Source organism: Capricornis sumatraensis, chromosome 2, assembly GCF_032405125.1.
Source record: "Capricornis sumatraensis isolate serow.1 chromosome 2, serow.2, whole genome shotgun sequence".
Taxonomy (NCBI): Eukaryota; Metazoa; Chordata; class Mammalia; order Artiodactyla; family Bovidae; genus Capricornis; species Capricornis sumatraensis.
Window position 1 is genome coordinate 2,874,518 of NC_091070.1, and position 22,179 is coordinate 2,896,696.

The 22,179-nt window shown below is 42.1% G+C and overlaps 1 protein-coding gene across 1 annotated transcript in view; it reads left to right on the forward strand.

Annotated features, from left to right (window-relative positions):
• The window catches only part of PTPN21 (protein tyrosine phosphatase non-receptor type 21), a 69,726-nt gene that overhangs the window by 18,135 nt on the left and 29,412 nt on the right, over positions 1 to 22,179 (forward strand). Inside the window, exons 2-7 of the mRNA XM_068963713.1 lie at positions 10,240 to 10,409; positions 15,375 to 15,472; positions 16,920 to 16,987; positions 18,014 to 18,084; positions 20,311 to 20,398; positions 20,794 to 20,882. Coding sequence (XP_068819814.1) covers positions 10,240 to 10,409; positions 15,375 to 15,472; positions 16,920 to 16,987; positions 18,014 to 18,084; positions 20,311 to 20,398; positions 20,794 to 20,882 — 584 coding nt within the window. The remainder of the gene's footprint in view (positions 1 to 10,239; positions 10,410 to 15,374; positions 15,473 to 16,919; positions 16,988 to 18,013; positions 18,085 to 20,310; positions 20,399 to 20,793; positions 20,883 to 22,179) is intronic.

Genomic DNA, 22,179 nt, shown 5'->3' on the forward strand with positions numbered 1-22,179 from the left:
AAGGTTCACAAAAGTTGTTCAAATAATTGAGAATTTTAAAAAAGGTGACTTGACTGCACTGGGTCTTCCATCTTTGTTGCTTCACGCGAAATCTTTTTTGGTGGCGACGTTCAAACTCTTGGTTGTGGCATGTGGGATCTAGTTCCCTGAGCATCACTGAACCCGGGCCCTGTGAATTGGACTGTGGAGTCTGAGCCACTGGACTACCAAGGAAGTCCCAATAATTGAGAGCTGATCCAGAGGATCCTGGACGTTCAGATGTTTCTATTGGAATGTTTCCCACAGGTCAGGTCAGCTTGCTTTGGTCACAGTGGGAGAGACAGAGCTGTGGAGATAAAGCAGCCAAGTGGAGGTACAGTTTCTTATTGGGAAAGGTACTGGGTGGTTAATTAGATAAGGAGTGGTGGGAGGTGTGAACCAAAAGCCAATTAGTAAAGGGTGGTTTATAGGGAAATTATTACAATTAGACTAAGCCCATAAACAATACAGGACATGCATAACCCAAACATTTGGACTCAAGAAAGAGAAGACATATGATTCTAAGAAATACCTAGACCAAGTAATGACTGGTTGAAATTTAAGGCCTACAGGGAGCTTGCCGTAAGCAAAGTTTTGAACTTAAAAAAAAAGTCCTGGTAACATTATAATGGAATGCATTAGTTTGAATATTATTTGAGCAGTTTTGTTTTCAGGGAAGAAGCATTCTTGACTCGGGTTTTGTGTTTTGCTCTCAGACACACCTAAAGAGATCCTACCTGCTAAGTTTACGTTTGGCCTTTTCCTGGTGGCTCAGTGGTGAAGAATCCGCTTGCAATGCAGGAGACATGGGTTTGATCCCTAGAGGAGACTGCGATTCAGGAAGATACTCTGGAGAAGGAAATGGCAACTCACTCCAGTATTCTTGCCTGGGAAATCCCATGGACACAGGGGCCTGGTGGGCTCCAGTTCATGGGATCTCGAAAGAATCAGACATGACTTAGCTACTCAACAACAAAACAACACCCAAGTTTTTTCAGCCCAGTTATGACTTAGAAAATACTTCCGTACAACTTCTTGAGAAAGGCAGGGTATGTTGTGTTATTTTCCCTGAGGTTAAGCTGAGACTCAGTGAGGAAGTGACTTGCTCAGGAGCGGATGAGTCAGGGAGCCAGGATTCAGAACCAAGCCTTTGGACCGTGGGTCTGTGCTCTTGGCACTGCCCCTGCTAGTGGCAGCTGTGGGAGTCGCAAGCGTGGCCCCTGGAGGAAGTGGACATACCAGCAGTTCCCTCAAACAGCAAAATTGGCTGTGGAAAATACGGTTGAACTTTCAAGTGAAGAAATGAAGCCACAGTTGGCTCAAGCACTGAAAGCTGTAATAAAATGTATTAATTTTCTATCTATATTTGGGAAATGAAATAACTAACTTTGCCTATAATCAAGGAGAACTCTTTGGTCCAAAGACCAGTGCCAGTCTTTAGAAAGGTTTATGAACTTCCCTTCCCATCTTAAACAAAAGGACACTGACTAATTATTATCAACAGTGGTTGTTATTAAATACGTGACTAATTAATGTTTAGAGTGAATTTGTTCCTTTGAGAAATAACTCCAGACTACTTTGTCTTTGTAGTTCTTTATAATGTACTTCGAAAGGACTTGTTTGTGTGTGTTCTCTGTTGGTAAAAGAGTGTTACCTATCACTTCCTGCTCCTGCCAACATGCTGTTTAAGTCTTTTCCCTTTCATTTGTCCGCTTTTGATCTGCTTTTAATTGGGTAACCAAGTTACTAAACTCATTACAAGTATGTGTAAAATAAAGTTTCAAAAAAGTCCATAAAAGAGAAAGGAGATATTTTTCTTCTTTGTCAAGGGTATATACTGTATTACTTCCATTTTGACAAGTCTTTCATTATTCAGTCACATTTTTGCCTATTCAGTGTTTTTCATTTCTGTTCAGATAATTGCATTTGTCAGGAACTTGTCAAACTGTACCAAAATCTTTACCTAAGTACAGATGTTAGAAAATAGAAATACAGTTAACTCATAGCTAGGTTCATCTATTTCTGGTTCATTTTTTTCCCCTTATACTTTGTCAGATAAACTAAATTTGATGTATATAAACATTTAAAAATCATTTCCCCCCCACTTTTGGTTGCACCACACGGCTTGTGAAATTTAGGTCCCTGACCAGGTATCGAACCTGGACACATTGCAATGGAAGTGTGATGTCTTAACCACTGGACAGCCAGGGAACTCCCCTGAAAATAAAGTTTAAAAATTCTGTATTTTGATTTTAAGTATGAGTGGTTCTGATTCTTCAAAAATAACTTTTTTTGAGATGAAACTTACACAATGGAAAGCTAACCATTTCAAAGTGAGCGGTTCAATGGCATTTATTCCATTCACAGTCCTACCTCTGTCTAGTTCCAGAACACTTTTATTACCCGAAATGGGCATCCCCTCCCTAGTAAGCAGTTTCTCCCCATTCCTCCGTACTTCCACCTCTACTTTCTGTCTTTATGGATATCTCCTTTAAATGGAATTACACAATATGTGGCCTTTCGTGTCTGTCTTCTTTCATTTCTATCGCTCAGTCGTGTCCGACTCTTTTTGACCCCGTGGACCGCAGCACGCCATGCTCCCTGTCTATCACCAGCTCCTGGAGTTTACTCAAACTCATGTCCATCGAGTTGGTGCTGCCATGCAACCATCTCATCCTCTGTCGTCCCCTTCTCCTCCTTTCACTTACTATAATGTTTTTGAGGCCTATCCATGTTGTAGCACGTATCTGTCTTTTATAAAAATGACTGAATAATCTTCCATTATATGTATAATTCCGTAATTTTTCTTTTCCTCTACCAATAGACATTTGAGTTGTTTCCACCTTTCAGCTATTGCCAATACTTCTGCTATAGACCTGTGTATACATGTATTAAATACTTGTTTGAGTACCTATTTTTAGTTCTTGCAGGAAAATAAATAGGAGTGGAACTGCTGTGTCACATGGCAATTATGTGTTTAACTTTTTGAGGAACTGCCAAACTGTTTTCCGTGGCAGCTGAAGCATCTTACATTCTCACCGGCAGTGTGCAAGGGTTTTCACTTCTCCACTTCCTCACCATCACTTATTTTCTGTTTTAAGTTATAGCCATCCTAATGGGTGTGGAGTGGTATCTCATTGTGGTTCTGAGTTGGATTTAACTAATGGTGATTGAGCTTTTTTTCATGTGTTTTTTGGCCGTTTGTATATGTTCTTTGGAGAAATATTTATTCAAGTCCTTTGCCTTTTTAAAAAATTGGATTGTTTGTCTTTTCACTGTTGTGTGAATTCTTTATGTATTCTAGATTCTAGACCCTTAGAAAATACATGATTTGCAGATATTCTCTCCCATTCTATAGGTTGTCTTTTTTGCTTTCTTGATTTTGGTCCTTTGATGCATGTAGTTTTAAATTTTGATGAAGTCGAATGCATCCGTTTTTGCTTTGTTACTCATACTTAGGGTATCATGTCTCAGAATCTTATTTCCAAATTCACGGTCATGAAGGTTTACTCCTATGATTTCTTCTAGGGAGTTTTATGGTTTAGTGTTTTTTTTATGTTTTATTTTTTGGCTGTGCCATGAGGTATGTGGGACCTTAGTTCCCTGACCAGAGATTGAACCAGTGCCCCCTGCGTTGAAAGTGTGGAGTCTTAACCACTGGACCACCAGGGAACCTCTGTGGTTTAGTTCTTAACATTCAGGTCACTGATGCAGTTTGAGTTAGTTTTTGTATTTGGTGTGAGGTCAGATTCTAACCTCATTCTTAAGGATCTTCAGTTCTCCCAGGACCATTTGTTGGAGAGACTCTTTTTCTCCTCTAAATAGTCTTGGCACTGTTACTAAGAATCAGTTTACCATAAGTGCACGAGTTTATCTCTGGACTTAATTCTATACCATTGGTCTAAATGTCTCTCCTTATACTGGTGGCTCACTGTGTTGATTATGGTAGCTTTAGTAGTAAGTTTTAAAATGATAAAATGTGAGTCTCCCAACTTTGTTCTTTCTTGATATTGTTTTGCCTGTTCAGGGCCACTTAAAATTCACATGAATTTGAGGATTGGCTTTTCCATCGCTGTGAAAAAGGCTCTTGAGAGTTTGATAGGGGTTGCATTTGAATCACTTTGGGTAGTCTTACTGTCTTAATGATATTAAGTGTTCCAACCAATGAACGCACGATGTATTTCCATTTAATTTCTTTCAGCAATGTTTTGTATTGTTCAGTACACGTATCTTCTCACTTCCTTGTTTAAACTTATTTCTTAGTATTTCATTTGTTTGGATGCTATTATAAATGGAACTGTTTTCTTAAGTTCCTTTTTGAATTTTCCTTTGTGGGTACATGGAATCCATACTGGTTTTTGCATGTTGATCTTGAACCCTGCAACTTTGCTGACCTCAGTATTTTTGTTTGTTCGCTTATTTTCTGTTTGATATTTTTGGTAGAGACATCTTGGAGATTTTAAAAAAATACATAAGATCATGTCATCTGTGGATGGACATACTTTCACTTCCTCCTTTTCAGTTTGGATGCCTGTCATTTTCTTACTTAATTGCTTTGGCTAGGAGGTCCAATTACAGTGTTGACTAGCAGTGGTGAACATGGGCATAACTGGTCTTGTTTCTTCTGATCAAAAAATTTTCAGTCTTTTACCATTCAATATGATGGTAACTGTGGGTTTTTCATAAATGCTTTTGGAGAGTTCTCTTGCTTTTCTAGTTTTTTTTTAAATTTTTTATAATGAGGTGTTGGGTTTTGCCAATTGCTTTTTCTATGCCAGTTGCTTTTTCTATGTCAATTGAGAGGACTGTTTTTTTTTTTCTCCCCTCACATACGTAATATTGATATATCACGTGGATTGTTTTCTGTATGTTGAACCACTCTTGCACTCCTGGGTTGAGTCCTGCTTGGTCATGGTGTATAATCTTTATAGTATGCTTTTGGGTTCAGTTTTCTAGTATTTTGTTGAGGATTTTTGCATCTATAATTATATGGGATATTGGTCCATAGTTTTCTTTTCAGGTGGTGACTATTGTCTGACTTTGGTATCAGGATAATGCTGGCCTGTACAGTAACGAAGGAAATATTCTGTACTTGTCTTTGAATCCTCCCAAATGGACTTATACAGAAAATTCTATGCCTGATGAAGATTTAATCACAGCATTTTATTGCTCAAATTCTACCTACTCATCTTAGAAGCAAACTATATTATAAAATCTCTGAAATCACATGTTGTTATTTCATTCTTTATGTGTAGAAATTCTAAGAAAGCATTGAATATAAGGATTATAATATTACGGGGTTTTAGTTACCCATATGTATATGAACATTTCTAGTAGCAACTTTAGAAATATAATACTGCCTTGGAAATATTTTACATGATGCAAATTTTATTTTGGCTAGCCTTGACTACTACTTAAGATAGCACTTGAAAACAGGGATAAGTACCAAGGCAAATACTGTACTACACTATAAAAGGAGTTAATGTTTCAATGTCTTGGACTCTCCTGTGTCTAAAATAGCTAATCAACTAATAATTTACTAAGTCTATATCCAGCTGTTTGCACAAGGTTCTTACTACTTCTTTATAAGGTATATCATTTGTAAAAAAAACTAATGATGCAGTTTCACAAACGCATTTCTTTTCGGTTTTCTATGCATGTATGTGACGTAAGTCATAAATGCATTGCTAAAGTAGGTAAGCTTAGCGCATATTAAAAGTGTATTTCTTCTACAGTGTGCTTTTTAAGAATGCTAACAGATTATTCATATTTTTTGTATAATGTCTGTTCATAAATTATAGAATAGATGTATAGTTTTATACTTCTGTGTAAATTTTTGTGTTCAGAGGATTCAAGTCCAACTAGATTTAAAGGGAAAAGTAATGTTTACAGAGTATTTTAAAGACCTTTTAATTTTTATGACCGAAACAGTTTTAGATCCTAAAGAATGCCCAGGCCTCTGGGTTTATGGCAAAAAATAATTATTTGTAGAACTTAGTGCGTCACAATGGTATGTGTAATAGACCAGACATGGTACATGCCATCCAGATCTAAACTAGAACGCAAACTGTACAATGAACAGAAGTGCACTGTGAGGCAATCACCAAATAGATGTGATTGGGAAGGCTTCTTGGTTTTTTTTGGGGGGGGGGCAAGATCTTCAGTTGGTTTTGTTGATGTTTGGCAGAGTGGGTGAAACTGATCTTTTTAAAACATAGTGGTTTTCTAGTGGCAAAATGCAGTCATATATGTTTGGCATTTAGATCTCATGGTGGAGTTATGAGGGAGGTATTATTGCCTTAATACAGTTGAGAAAACTGAATTGGACTAATTGACTTTTCCACTTCACAGCAAGCAAGTGTTAGAAATTAAACCCAGGAACTTTGGACTTTAGCAGCAGCTTCCTCCTGTTACTAGGATTTTTGTTTTCTGTAAGTTGCAGTTCAGATGAAAGAAGGAATAGGAATAGTACCTGTTTTCCAAAAATGTGATACTATTCTTTTCGTACACATAACATTTTATTTCATAAATATAATCACAACTTCAGACAATAATAACAGCAGAAGGGCTCAACTTTTCTGCTGTATTAAAAGTGTGTTTGGATTTCAAAAATTTGATTTCCATGCAGCTTTTCAAGGGTAGGCTGTTCACATGACTGTCTCCTCCATAACGTTGAGGGGGGTGGAGCGCCATGTGCTGTAGTGCAGTGACTTTCGAACTTCAGTGGGTACGAGATTACTTGAGAATTTAATCTCTCTGTTGGCCTCATTGAGCTCCAGGTAATTCCAGTAGAGGTGGTCCAACGACAGCATTTGGAGAAACACAGGTTTTAGAGTTTAACACACACAACAAACATCTATTGGATAAGATAATAGTGGTGATTTAATCTATAATATTGCTCTAGTTGTTAGAACTTGGTCCAACACAGTAAATGTTCAGAATATTCCATTCGTGTGTGATAATTTGGGTGACAGCTGAGAAGCAGGAGAATATTCGTTCTTTTATTCAAAGTTTACTGAATTCCTGCACTGCTCTAGCTATTTGGATATAAAGGGAAAACGGATACATACATTTTTGACTCTCGTTGAGTTTATACGATTAATAGACTCCTTTCTAAAACATCTGTTTATTTTTGGCCATGCTGGGTCTTCACTGCCCTGCGGGCTTTTCTGGAGTTGTGAGCGGGGTGTGGGGCCTTCCCTCTGGTTGCGGCCTGCGGGCCTTTCCTGTTGGGGAGTTGTAGCGTGTGGGCCCAGGAGTTGCGGCTCCCAGGCTCTGGAGCTCAGGCTCAGTAGCTGTGCTCCGCGGCATGTGGGATCTTCCCGGATCAGGGATTGCACCATGGCTCCGGTGATGGCAGGCGGATTCTTTACCGCTGAGCCACCTTGGAAGCCCCAATAGACTCATTTGAAAGGTATGGGTCTTCCTTTGTTTAAAAAAAAAAAAAAAAATTGTAAGGTAAATTTGTTAATATTGAGGACGTTTTAATGTTGGGTTTTTTCCCTCCTCTGTAAATTGAAGACTCGTTTTTTGAGGGTTACGGCTGAAGAAATAGCCTGTCTGTCATCATTGGTTGTATTATTGCTGCTCTAAAGCTGCATGAACCAGTGCAGTGGCCCCTAGATGTTTGCAGCCATTTCAGCCCTTTAGAATTAGGTGACACTGGAAATGAGACTCCTCAGCTGCACTAGCCACATCGCACATCCCCAGAGAATGCAGATACCTTCAGCTCAACCATCAGAGGAAGTTCCGTTTGGCAGTGTTGCGCTAGAGTCTAGAACAACGCAGTGATTTTTCCAGTTGCCTTGATCTGTCAGTTGATTTTTGAGGTGAATATTAGCAGTGGCTGGAGGCTGTCATTTCAGTCCTTACATGCATTAGCACCTTTTCAGGTTGACCAGTCCAGGGCCAGGAGTGATTTACTTAAACAGTTTGTTACACGGCAACTGAGATTTAAATGCTAGTATCCGGGCGTTTTTCTTAAGCCTCTGAGTAGGACACTTAAGTAATTTTACTGCCTTAGCTATAGCTTTTTCTTGTGTATGTGTGTCTATTTGTCTCTGTAGCGTTACAGTTACTTTATAAATTTGTAATTAATGAAGTTTTGGGGGCAAAGGAAAATTGCAGTTGCATTTTTTAAGTTTATTTTTATTTTTTAATAATTTTTATTGGCATATTGTTGATTTACAATGTTGTGTTAGTTTCAAGTGTATAGCAAAGTGGATCAGTTATACATATATCCACTCTTTTGCAGATTCTTTTCACGTATAGGTCATGAGAATATTAAGGAGTATGTCCTTACTAGTTATCTTTTATATATATAGAATAGATATAATCTCCCAGTTTATCCCTCCCCCCTTTCCCCCCATTAATTGTAAGTTTTTCTACGTCTGTGACTCTGTCTTGTAAATAAGTTCATTTTGCTGTTTTTTGTGTTTTTTAGATTCCATGTGTTAGCAACATCCTATGATATTTTGTCTTTCTCTGATACAGTTCCTCAGTATGGCGATTTCCGGGCCCATTGGTGTTGCTGCGTGCGGCATGACGTCTTTTTTATGGCTGAGTAATATTCCATGGTGTATGTGCGCCACACCTTCTTTATCTGCTCCTGTCACTGGGCGATTAGGTTTCTCCCATGTCTTGTCTCTTGTGGACAGTGCTGCAGTGAACTTGGGGGACATGTGTCATTTTGAATTTTGGTTTTCTCTGGATATAGGCCCAGGAACGGGCTTGCTGGGTCATATGGTAGTTCCAGATATTTTCTCCCATCCTGTGGGTTGTCTTTTCTTTTTGCTTATGGTTTCTTTTGTTGTGCAAAGGCTTTTATGTTTCAGTAGGTGCCATTCATCTTTGTTGGGAGGTGAATCAAAAAAGATGTTGCTGCCATTTATAGCAGAGACTGTTCTGCCCATGTTTTCAGCTAAGAGTTAATAGTGTCCAGCCTTAGATTTAGGTGTCTAATCCGTTTTGAGTTTATTTTTATGTATGGTATTAGAGAGTGTTTAAATTTCATTCTTTTACGTGTAGCTGTTCGGTGTTCCCAGCATCACTTACTGGGGAGGCTGTCTCTTCTCCACTGTGTACTCTCGCCCTCTTTGTCATAGATTAGTTGAGCATAGGTGCGTGGGTTTATCTCTGGGCTTTCTGTGCTGTTCCACTGAGGTATATTTCTGCTTTTGGGCCAGTACCAAACTGTTTTGATGAGCGTAGCTTTTGTAGTATAGCATGAAGTCAGGGAGTCTGATTCCTCCAGCTCCATTTTTCTTTCTCAAGATTGCTTTGGCTATTGCAATTGCATCTTTACTACTAGAATTTACAGTGTTTACATGAAATTATTTATAGGTGCCAAATTTGAATATAGTGACTGTCTGGTCAAAATTTAGGAAGAACCCCAGTTATGCTTATTATAAAATATTAATTATGATACATTTAATATTTTGATATTTAAAAGCTAAACTTTTTTTTTTCTTGGCCGTACAATGCAGGATCTCAGTTCCCTGACCAGACGTCGAACCCAGGCCACAACAGTGAAAGCACTGAATCGTAACCACTAGACCACCAGGGAACTCACTGAAAACTATTTTTTCAGTATTTTGTTGTTGTTGTTGAACTTACGTAAAATTGTGTAGTATCTGCTGAATTCTGATATCTAGACATTTTTTGTGCAGGGTTCAAGAAATAGTGTGCAAGTGTAATTGACTTTTGCCTCTACTTTTTTTTCCCCGACTGTGTGGCATGTGGGATCTTACTTCCTCAACCAGGGGTTGAACCCATGGCCACTGCGGGGAAGCGTGGAGTCTTAACCACGGGACCACCGAGGAGGTCGGCGCCTCTGTTTCCGGAATGAGTGTCTGCAGAGGCAGAGCTCGCCTCCTTGTTGTTTTCTGCCCCTTTAGCTGTTGCCGTGGTCCCTTTCTGAGCAGAGAAGCAATAGGAGACTGCGGTCTCTTGGTCCCAGGTCATGGGTGCGGTGTTACTCAGTCACTGGGTTGTGTCCAGCTCTTTGTGACCCCATGGCCCTGCAGCACACCAGGCTCCTCTGACCTCCACTGTCTCCGGGAGTTGGCTCGGATCCATGTCCATTGAGTCGGTGATGCCATCTAACCGTCTCACTCTCTGCCCGCTCCCCGACCCCATGAACAGTGTGAAAATGTAACGGACAAGAGCAGGCAAACTCTCCTGTATATTTCTGCCTCCTTCAGTGACTCTCCCTCTTTCCAGATCACCTACTTCAGCCTCTGGTATTACAACAAGCAAAATCAGCGCCGGTGGGTGGATTTGGAAAAACCTCTAAAGAAGCAGCTGGATAAGCACGCGTTGGAACCTACAGTCTATTTTGGAGTGGTGTTTTACGTGCCTTCAGTCTCACAGCTGCAGCAGGAGATTACCAGGTGAGAAAGAAGGTGCTGTTTGCTTCTAGGGGACCCAGTGAGATTAGAAAAGTGAAACTAAGATTGGACGAGTCAGGAGGTCAAACTAACCTTTGCCCTCTCACCATGCATTTTTAGCCACAGCATTGCCTGGAGGTTCTGGTATGTGGTGTGTCAGAGAGCTTTATGGCATGTTGCCTGAGTTAGGGGTTCACTGGGCACGAAGGAAGGATTACCAGGAAAAATGATGTTTTTACCCTGGCTGTGAACTCCTCTTGAAGTGATGTCACCCTTAATGTTTTTATGGATTTGTTTCTGACCTTAGTAACAATGAAATGAGAGAGGAGATTTTTCAGAAATAGCCACAAAATCTGTGTTTACTCCTCAAGAAATTGTGTAGAAGTTCTGACCCCAGTAGCCATGTTCTGTACATAGGTGTGGAAGGGGAAAGATGTGGGGGAAGGGTTTGAGATCAGAAAATATTGGCCAATAAATGCACTTAAAAGGAACAAAGGCAGAAAATGTAGAATGTATTAAGGCGTGGGATAGAGGAACTAATTTTTTTTTTCTTGAAGATAACAAAGAAACAAGGAATCAGGTTTGCATTCTTTTTTTTTTTTAATTGAAGTATAGTTGATGGTTCAGATGGTAAAGAATCTGCCTACAATGTGGGAGACCCAGGTTTAATCCCTGGGTCGGGAAGATCCCTTGGAAAAGGAAATGGCAACCCACTCCAGTATCCTTGCCTGGAGAATCCCATGGACAGAGGAGCCTGGCCGGCTACAGTCCATGGAGTCACAAAGAGTCGGACACGACTCAGTGACTGACACTTTCACATGGTTGATTTATAGTGTTGTGTTAATTCCTTCTGTACAGCCTAGTGATTCAGTTACACGTATAGATACACACACACACATTCCTCTAGAATATTATTTTCCATTATGGTTTTGATGGGATGTTACATATGGTTTTCTGTGCTGAACAATAGGACCTTGTTGCTTATCCCAAATTTGGATTCCTGAGCCTGCCTTTTACATTCTCCAAAATCCAGCACTTTTAACCCTGTTTACCCTTACTTTCGAGCCAAGCTGGATTACTTCCAGTGTTCTGAACATGCTGCGTGCATTTTTACCTTTGTGTCCTAGACCTTTCTTTTAGATATATGTAACTGGAATCCTGTTCATCTGATTTTAGTTCCAAAGGCGCCTCCTCCATAAAGCTGTGACCCCCGAGGCTGGCATGAGCTTTTCCTTCTCCAGACTATTCTAGAATTTGCTTGTACTTATGTTAAGATGGCAGCTGTCATAGCCTCTCACTACAGTTATTTGTGTACAGAGCTTTTTCTTAGATTTTAAACCCATGTTTTCTTTAACTTTGCCTTTCAAATCATTTCTAACACAATGGCTTGCAGATAGTAAAAACCTGATACTGTCCTGTGTTTGTGGAATATTCTTTTTTAAGTACTGAGTTTGCAGTTAATTATTGGAAGATGATGGATAACCAAAGGAGCTAGAATCAGGTTCTAGGGGTTGACATGAACTGACTACAGAGCAGATTGAGTTATAAAAATTGCAGAGAGTAGAAGCGAGGAGAAAACAGTAACTGACAACTTTGTCTCATTTCTTGGAACATTTATTGAAGCTATACTATGGTCTGTAAGAATTATGTTGGTTTCTGTGGGAGATGAATATACAAGTAGATATGCTTTACTCTTACTCTGGAGGAGCTGCCACAGTCTGGTGGAACTGATATCCGTGTACATGAACAGTTACAGTGTATTATGATAATACATGCTTTAATTATAGCATGGCCTTCCCTTGTGGCTCAGCTGGTAAAGAATCCACCTGCAGTGCGGGAGACCTGGGTTCAATCCCTGGGTTGGGAAGATCCGTTGGAGGAGGGAAAGGTGAAGTCAAGTGGAATGCCAAGTCAGATGGGCCTTAGGAAGCATCACTACGAGCAAAGCTAGTGGAGGTGATGGAATTCCGGTTGAGCTATTTCAAATCCTAAAAGATGATGCTGTGAAAGTGCTGCACTCGATATGCCAGCAAATTTGGAAAACTCAGCAGTGGCCACAGGACTGGAAAAGATCAGTTTTCATTCCAATCCCAAAGAAAAGCAATGCCAACGAATGTTCAAACTACCGCACAATTGCACTCATCTCACACGCTAAGAAAATAATGCTCAAACTTCTCCAAGCTAGGCTTCGACAGTATGTGAACCGAAAACTTCCAGATGTTCAGGCTGGATTTAGATTCAGACAAACCAGAGATCAAATTGCCAACATCTGTTGGATCACAGAAAATGCAAGAGAATTCCAGAAAAACATCTACTTCTGCTCATTGACTATGCCAAAGCCTTTGTGTGGATCATAGCAAACTGTGGGAAATCCTTAAAGAGATGGGAATACTAGACCACCTGACCTGCCTCCTGAGAAATCTGTATGCAGGTCAAGAAGCAGCAGTTAGAACTGGACATGGAACAATGGACTGGTTTCAAATTGGGAAAGGAGTACGTCAAGGCTGTATATTGTTGCCTTGCTTATTTAACTTATATGCAGAGTACATCATGTGAAAGGCCAGACTGGATGAAGCACAGGCTGGAATCAAGGTTGCTGGGAGAAATATCAGTCACCTCAGATATGCAGATGACACCACGCTTAGGGCACAAAGCAAAGAGGAACTACAGAGCCTCTTGATGAAAGTGAAGGAGGAGAGTGAAGAAGCTGGCTTAAAGCTCAACATTCAGAAAACGAAGATCATGGCATCTGGTCCCATCACTTCGTGGGAAATAGATGGGGAAACAGTGGAAACAGTGTCAGACTTTATTTTGGAGGGGGCTCCAAAATGACTGCAGATGGTGACTGCAGCCATGAAATTAAAAAGATACTTGCTCCTTGGAAGAAAAGTTATGACCAACCTAGACAGCATATTAAAAAGCAGAGACATTACTCTGCCAGCAAAGGTCCTTCTACTCAAGGCTATGGTTTTTCCAGTAGTCAAGTGTGGATGTGAGAGTTGGACTATAAAGAAAGCTGAGCGCTGAAGAATTGATGCGTTTGAACTGTGGTGTTGGAGAAGACTCTTGAGGGTCCCTTGGACTGCAAGGAGATCCAACCAATCCATCCTAAAGGAGATCAGTCGTGAATATTCATTGGAAGGACTGATGCTGAAGCTGAAACTCCCAATACTTTGGCCACTTGATGTGCAGAACTTAAACTCATTAGAAAAGACCCTGATTCTGGGAAAGATTGAAGTCAGGAGAAGGGAATGACAGAAGATGAGATGGTTGGATGGCATCACCGACTCAGTGGACATGAATTTGAGCAAGCTTCAGGAATTGGAGATGGACAGGGAAGCCTGGTGTGCTGCAGTCCATGGGGTCGCAACGAGTTGGAAACGACTGAGTGACTGGACTGAACTGAACTGAATTATAGCGCTGGATTCCTAGGAGTGGGTTGCAGGGAACATGAATAGGGAAGGTAAAGATGGTGACTTTTCACTTGACTTTACGAGGAATTTTCTAGTTAGAGGGAGTAGCTTGTGCAAAGTAAGGGGATAATAGAAGCAACTGATTGTTTTTTTCAGGGAATTTCAGATATTACCTCGAGAGGAGAACAGAGGCTTGGAAAAAGAGATGCCCAAGTCATAGAGTCATAGACCAATAGGGACAGGCATTTTTGAGTTTTAATGGAAGGGAATGATGAAATGTGTATTCTACAAAGATCAGCCATCGTGGAAGGTAGATTAGAGGTTACAAAACTGTAGGCGACCAGTTAGGAAAGTATATGCCATAATCTAGGCATCAGTCTAGAACGTACACTTGTTGACCAGTGATTCGATTAACAAAAGACCAAGAGCATTTCGAGTGGAATATGTGGACAGCATACTCGATACAGACTACTTCAGGTGCTTGAAAGGAGCTTCCCGGGAGAAAGCTGCAAGTTTTCCTCATCAATGAGGAAGACCTCGTCAATTGCAAGACCCAGTGCTGCCAGCATGCTCTTTGCTGATGGAGGGAAATTCGTTCAGCACTGTATCCCCAGCATCTAGAACAGTGCTTGATGCATAGAAGGCCCCAGTAATTACCTTAGTGAATAAATAAAAGGAAGGCAGAACAGATCTTCACTGAAGAACTTTATCAAAATGGAGAAGTCAGCCAGGTGAAATACTGCCGCCTGGCTGCAAGTGGGGGACTGCTGCTAGCCATGATAGTGGCTGTTTATTAAGTTCCAGCTAGGTTGTAGTTTTATGCTAAGACCTTAACATATATTCCTTGGTGTGTTCAGCCTTGTGAAGGGGTGATAGTACCCACCTTTTGCTGGAGTTAATGCAAACCCACAGATTATGATTTTCCCAAGTTCCTGCAAAATGCTAAATTGGAGATCTGAAATTTAACCAGAGTTTGCTTGACTAAAGGTTGTGCTGGTAACTAATACCCTATATACGGAAAACATAAACATAAGTAAGCCCACATTAAAAGCCTGTTATAAAGTATTTTAGCAACTATCCTTTATGGTATTTCAATAAAGAACATTTTGTTATGCGCCTGGTCTGAAATGTCAGGAACCATTTTTCTTCTGACTTTACTGTCCAGGGCTAGGAAAGTCTTACATCACCAAGTTGCTCCAAAGAGTTTTTAAAGTATGGATTCACCATTGATTCTCTGTTTCTCCAACTGAAACAACAAAACTTAGAGACAGTTTAACAGGGTATAAGATAGATGACCAGCTGTTTCCTAGGTGTTTATAGTTTGTAGCTTTCAAATAAACTACAGTTAAGAATAAGTGACTCAAATTGTTGTGTCTGTGTGTATTTGTCAGTATAGATATGATCAAGGAACGTTCCTGTCATTCTTTGAAATCATCTGAGCTTAATTTTGGCTAATTGATGCTTCTCTACCAAATTATGATAAAATGCCTTGTGTCTGATTGGAGGTAATACCGACATTGACTTTTAAAAACTGACCTTTTTTTTTTTTTAATAGGTATCAGTATTATCTGCAGCTGAAGAAAGATATCTTGGAAGGAAACATTCCTTGTACATTAGAACAAGCAATTCAGCTTGCAGGCTTAGCTGTTCAAGGTAAAGAATGGCAGTTGATAATGTACTAGATCAATCAGATTAAAATGCATGTTAAACAGAAACAGCAAGGAATTCTTAAAGTAATTGACTATAGAAAGTAACTGCTATAGCGTAGTTTTCTCTGTTAGTGGAATATTATTTCTGTTATCTAAGGGGCTTTCTTGTGGAGGACGAATGGGTTTGAATTACTTGAATGAAATATGAGACTTTGGAAGGCTAAGCATGTTATCACGTCAGCAGAGCACAGACCAACAGTAGAGAGGAAATATACACATGTGCGGGCGTGTGCGCGCACACACCCCCCCACACAGCACTTAGAATGCCATGGATCCCTCTAGTGCAGGGCCTTGACCTGCTGCTAGCTCATATTTTCCGAAGAAAGATCAGCCAAACAGTGGGGTTGATAAGGTTACATTTGCTTATACTGTAAGCTTATGTCATTGGTTTGGTTTCTTAAATAGTTGCCCTAGATTAGAACATTGCCAATCATAGTATTATTAGATAGTTTTGTGTTTCACAAGTATCTTTGAGTTGTTTGTCATTTGTCATATGGTCAATCCACATGTGTTTACCTGTGTAATATACTTTGGAAAGACTTCTAATGGGACTTTATTTCAAATGATAACTGGCATTTAATCTTGGAAATTGAAATTTAATGAAAAGAATCATTAATAAAAATTCCTTCAGACGTTAGCAGACATGGAGATATATATCCTTCCTAGATGAAAAAAATGCTCTGTACTCATGAAGCCATATTCCTTTTCAAAGTACTTTGAATCTTAAGTGTTACCTTTGGCTTTAAGAGCTAGTCTTTCATAAGCTTTTGCTGAACTATCAGTTTCTTTTTAACAATTAAAAATTTCTAAACAAATACATCTTACTGTAACATATTCAGATGATCTAATTCCATTCCCTAGAGGTAGTCACTGCTATGAATGCTTTGGTTTGTTCTTAACATTTTTTCTGTACGTAAGTAGGCATATATGATTATAGGGTCGATTTTTGTTTTCTAATGACAAAAAAATGAGATGATTTCTATACAATTTGTAATATGGGTTTTTTTTTTTCCATTTTATTAAAAGGCATTTTTTTTCCAAGTCCAGACATGTGAATCTGTCTGGTTAAAGCGTCTGCCTGCAATGTGGGAGACCCGGGTTTGATCCCTGGGTCGGGAAGATCCCCTGGAGAAGGAAATGGCAACCCACTCCAGTATTCCTGCCTGGAGAATCCCATGGACAGAGGAGCCTGGTGGGCTACAGTCCATAGGGTTACAAAGAGTTGGACACTTTGAAAGGAATTTTTAAAATATGCATTTTATAAGCTATGAGGCAGATTTGACTTCTCAGTCACAAGCACACCGTCTGTATACTTCATATTGGATTTGGTTGTGTATGTTTCGCTTCCAATTAAACATAATTGACATGTGAATACTTGTGATTTTATATAGCTGATTTTGGTGACTTTGATCAGTATGAATCCCAGGATTTTCTTCAGAAATTTGCCTTGCTTCCTGTGGTAAGAATTCTTTTGACATTGGACATTTTTATCAACAGTGCATTTCTAGACCCTTAATAATCCCTGAAATGAAGTCCATATATTATTAGACTTACTAGGTAGGGATAGAGTTAAGAAAAATCAGCTCCTTCTTATAAACAGCTTAAGTTGTTACTTTCCTTGTAATAGACTTCTAGTCCTTGTAAAAGCACAGAAGCAGAAGGGTCTGTGGCCTTGGGGCTGCAGCCAGAGACACTGACTTTGAATTGGAATGTGAGTCTAAAGAGAGGCACTCATTTCCAGCTTCTGAGGAACCTCAGAGGTTTTGACTTTAACTGAAAACTTGAGACCTCACAGAATTATGTTGAAGTGAATATCGTTTCTCATCAACAATTTAAAGAGTAGATGACAAAAAGACCCTGCTTTCTACCTTTTAAAGTCAACACTGTGGAACTGACAGGGAAGCTGCGTTGCAGCACCTGTAGGAAGTGGTGCGCTGCTCTGACTGTGGAGCCAGCCGGGGAGTGCGCGAGGTGCTGCTGCGTGCTGGGCTTGGAGCTGGCCGATGAGTGTTAACAACCTGAAATAGCCCGTCTCTAACTCTCTCTGGGGGCTTCTCAGGGGGCCCAGTGGTAAAGAATCCACCTGCCAAGCAGGAGATGCGGGCTTGATCCCTGGATTGGGAAGATCCCCTGGAGAAGGAAATGGCAACCTACTCCAGTGTTCTTGCCTGGGAAATCCCATGGAGAGTGGAGCCTGGTGGGCTACGTTCCATGGGGTCACAAAGAGTTGGACATGACTTCGCAACTAGACAACAGCAAGTTTCTCTGGGATGAATTGAGAAGGCAGGGCAAGTGTTTTAGCTTTTGAGCAGAAGCCACTTAATTCTCAGAAAGGTCATGATTATGTCCTTTAGTGAAGCTCTCAGATATTGATTCTAGCCCTAGTTTTGCCTGCTGGAGACAAGAGTCAATAACAGTAGCATAGATTCCTCCTAAGAAATTTGAGTGATTTGTTTCCGTACTTACTGTCGTGTGTTTTTCCCAGGAATGGTTACAGGATGAAAAAGTGTTGGAAGAAGCAACCCAAAAAGTGGCCTTACTGCATCAGAAATACAGGTAACGCTGAGAAGTGGGGACAGTACCTGTCTTGAGTTTGAGCCGTGCGTTGGCAGCATTAAATGTGGGCCTTTTCTGCTGCTGTTGCGCCTGCTGCTAGTTGCCCAGCTCTCCCCACCTGGGCAGAGCTCGCACCGCCTGCCACGTGCCCTTCCGAGCACTTCCCCCTGTTAACCCGTCTGTTATTCACGTTGTGTCACTGATGAAGCTGAGAAAGCTGAAAGGGGCCAGCCTCTGAAGGCTGCCCGTCCTTCCTCCCACATACTGAAGGTTTGGGCGGTCCCAGCCCTGTGTAGGTTAACGCAAGATTAGAGAGACCTTTTTTCCTCTGTGGCAGATGTGATGTTCTGGGTCTGCCCCCCAGCCTCACCGCTGCCTTTGGAAGCCATCTCCCTGTCGTCCGGGCACACTGTGCTGGGAGCAGCAGGCTTGCTGTTCTGGCCCCTGCTGGGCAGATTCTGGTCTTTGAGAGTGAAGCTGAATGTGTTGTCTGAAAACCCTGTCCTTGAGAACGCTAGGTTTTACGCTAAACCAAGTGCCACTCAGTCCCAAGTACTGTATGTATCATCAAATTCTTAATAACCACTCTTTAAGGTAAATGTTATTATCTCCTTACAGATTGGGAAAATCAAGTTCACAAAGACTATAAATAACTTGCCCAAAGTTACATGTGGTAGAGGTGGGATGTGAACCCAGGTCTGTCTGATTATAACCTATTGTTTGTTCACCCCTTCCTATTAAAAATAACCTTTTGCCTTTAGTCTGTCCCCACTCAAATCCAGACAGTCACTCACAAAAGATTAATTCTCCTAAAATAGCTCTTTCGACTTGTCTCCCCTCCTCTCCTCAAGTGTTAATGAGTCTTCTTGCTTTCCACCAGCCTGAGTTCATCACCCCTGGGATTAAAGGCTTCTTACAAGTTGGTTCAATCCTGCCATTCCAGCTCTATCTTCTGCTGTCCAAATGAACCCGTTTTTTTTTCAGCATAATTAATACTTCGGGCACACCTTGCTCTCTCTCATTTGCTATTTTTATTCATTCATCTGTGCATCTCCTTAAAAGATAATTTAGTGCTATCTTCTGTTATGAGGCAGAGTGCTCAATGCTGCGGCACAAAGATAAATGGAACCGTGACCTGCCAGGGTCTTCAGGGGTAGGCAGTACAGCCCACTGTACTGCTGCTGCTAAGTCACTTCAGTTGTGTCCGACTCTGTGCGACCCCATAGACGGTAGCCCACCAGGCTCCCTCGTCCCTGGGATTCTCCAGGCAAGGACACTGGAGTGGGTTGCCATTTCCTTCTCCAATGCATGAGAGTGAAAAGTGAAAGTGAAGTCGCTCAGTCGTGTCCGACTCTTCGCGACCCCATGGACTGCAGCCTACCAGGCTCCTCCGCCCATGGGATTTCCCAGGCAGGAGTACGGGAGTGGGGTGCCATTGCCTTCTCCGACAGCCCACTGTAATAGTAGTTAATAGTTCTCATCATGAGTGCGGGGGAGAGGCGTGCACAGGTGGTGGGTCTGCGTAGAGCAGGGCAATCCCAGAAGGTGAGCGAGAGGGTGTGCAGGCTGAGTCTTGATGGGGGTCAGGGGTTGACCAGGTGCACACGTGGATGGTAGTTAGACCGGGAAGCATGATTAGCACGTGCAAAGGCTCGCAGGCACGAGGGAGCGTGGGATGTTCAAAGACACAGGGAGTCTGGTGTGGTCGTGGTGGGGGGTGCCCTGCGGGTGTGTGGAGCAGCAGGTGAGGTTGGGGAGGAGGTGTCCATGCAGTGGCCGCCTTCTCTGCCCACACTGCCTTCCCGCCTACCTGCCCGCCCTCGTCACGCTGTCGCCGAAGCCAGCTGCTGTTACGCGCCCTACTCACCGTGTGGCGTTTAGCACACAGTGCTTAGTCCTGTCTGACACCTTGGTGGTTTGGAGAGAAGTCTGGCTCTCACTGAAAAATCTTAGGAGGTTGTTTTGCTTTCTGCATTCCCCCTGGCCTGCCCCGAGGCCAAGGGGTCGGACCTGACATAACCAGCCCTCAGCATTCAGCACAGTGCTCTTGCATGTAGTTGATTCTCAGTAAAAATTGGTGGATTGATAAACTAATCACAGACGCTTAGAAACTTGAAATGTTTCTAACGCTTTATCCCCGATCGAGACGTAGTTTTTCGCAAACAAGCTCTTCTGAAATTTTCCTAGTTTGTGAACAGTCTGTCTGACAGATCTCTCGGGTTGCAGGGGCCTCACAGCTCCTGACGCGGAAACGCTCTACATGCAGGAGGTAGAGAGAATGGACGGCTACGGGGAGGAGAGCTACCCTGCCAAGGTAGGCGAGGCCCGAAGACGGGGCCCTCTGCAGGCGCCTGAGTCGTTCCAGCAGCTTAGCAGGGAAGGCCAGGGACGCTGTGCTGCCCGAAGCCCGACCTGTGCAGACGTTTGGAAATGAAGCTGAGGTCTTTGTGGCCAAAGTTTTCTCACAAAACAGATACTCCTGTTTTGTCTTTTGTTCTTGGAATTACTCTTGGAATAGAATTCCTTAAGGAGCCCAACTGTATTTTCATATGTGTTTCCAAGGTGACACGTTTATACTTGCAGACTTTCCCCCTCAGGGGAGGTCTCCCAGGCCTTTTCCATGTGGGACACAGGAGTGGGGGTAGGTGGGGCCCCGGGCCCCCCGTGTCTCTGCTGCCCCGTGTCTCCTTGTCCGCTTTCTCCTCCCAGGACAGCCAAGGCTGCGACGTATCTGTCGGCGCGTGTCTCGAAGGCGTCTTTGTGAAGCACAAGAGTGGGAGGCCCCCTGTGGTGTTCAGGTACTCCTCTTTCTGCGCACTTTCTGTGGCTCCTGCTGGTGGCTGAGCTTGAGTCCCCGTGCTAATTGTACTGCTCTCAAGGAAGTGTCTCCCAAGGCCTCACTAGGAAATGGAAACATACCCTTCTTCGAATAAAACTGCACCTGACCGCAATAGTTATAAGATACTTACTTCAAAACTAAATTGCAGAAAACAGTGTTTATAATGGTGGCCTGCTTAGGAAATGTTTAAAGACGTGTGACTCTTTTCTTACCATACAGAGGCCATTCTTTGTCTTGGTGTGTGAATTTTTCTTTTCTTTCTTTTCTATGTTAAGTATGAGTATTTATTTCAGGGTTTAGATCCCAGTTGATTTAAAAAACAAAATCAGATTTCTTTCCTCAGTAGCTGAGGCTTGCATGTTAGGATGAGTTCCTGGAGGCTGAAGGGCTCTTTGCCCTTAGAAACACGTTTCATCAGGTTCAGAATAAAGTCCCTGATGCCCACTGTACCCCAGCCTTAGGGGAAAAAAACAAAATTCACCGCTGTGGGGCTGAACAAACGCACACACACTGATGTAAACGAGCAGCGCATTTTTCATTTGAGCTCTGGTTTCCCCGGCTATTTCTCATGGGAAATCTAGGCTTTCCCTGATTCTAGTTGGTACCAAAATTCCTAAAATACCAACATCTAAATTACTTTTTGTAATGTAGATTTTCCTTTTCTTGATTATAAAAAGCGTGGTACTCGTCATTTGTGGAAGCCTTAGAATGTAGTCTAGTCAGGAGGACAGAGGACAGATGGCGGTGTGCTAAGCGTGGCTGGCTTGCAGCAGCGGGTTTTCGGGTGAAGGCAGCTCCCTTTTCAGTATTGTGTGTCCCTTCACTTCCTTCGCTCTCCTGCCTTTGGGCGCCTGAATTCTCCCTGGTGACTGTCACCGTGGAGTCTGTGCCTGCCCGGGGAACAGGTCCCTGCTCCTGGACCGCCCTGCCCTGGCTCAGGCGGCTCCTGAGGGCAGTTGCTCTCAGGTCCCCAGGCTGCTCCCTGTCTCCCCAACACGCTCAGTTGCAGGGCAGGGGGCAGAGATGGGTCTGACTGGCACCGAAGGGAAGGACGCTGACATTGCTCGAAAGGTCACAGGAACACGGGAGACATCCCCGTGGGCTTCCTTTATCTCACTGGATAGGAAGTTCTAAAATGCCTTCTTTAATATGACACTCATAATCTTTCGGTTTAGCAAGTAGAGACTTCTCTGAAGGTCCAGCGGTCCAGACTCTGCACTTCCAACACGTGGGGCTTGGCTTTGACCCTTGGTCAG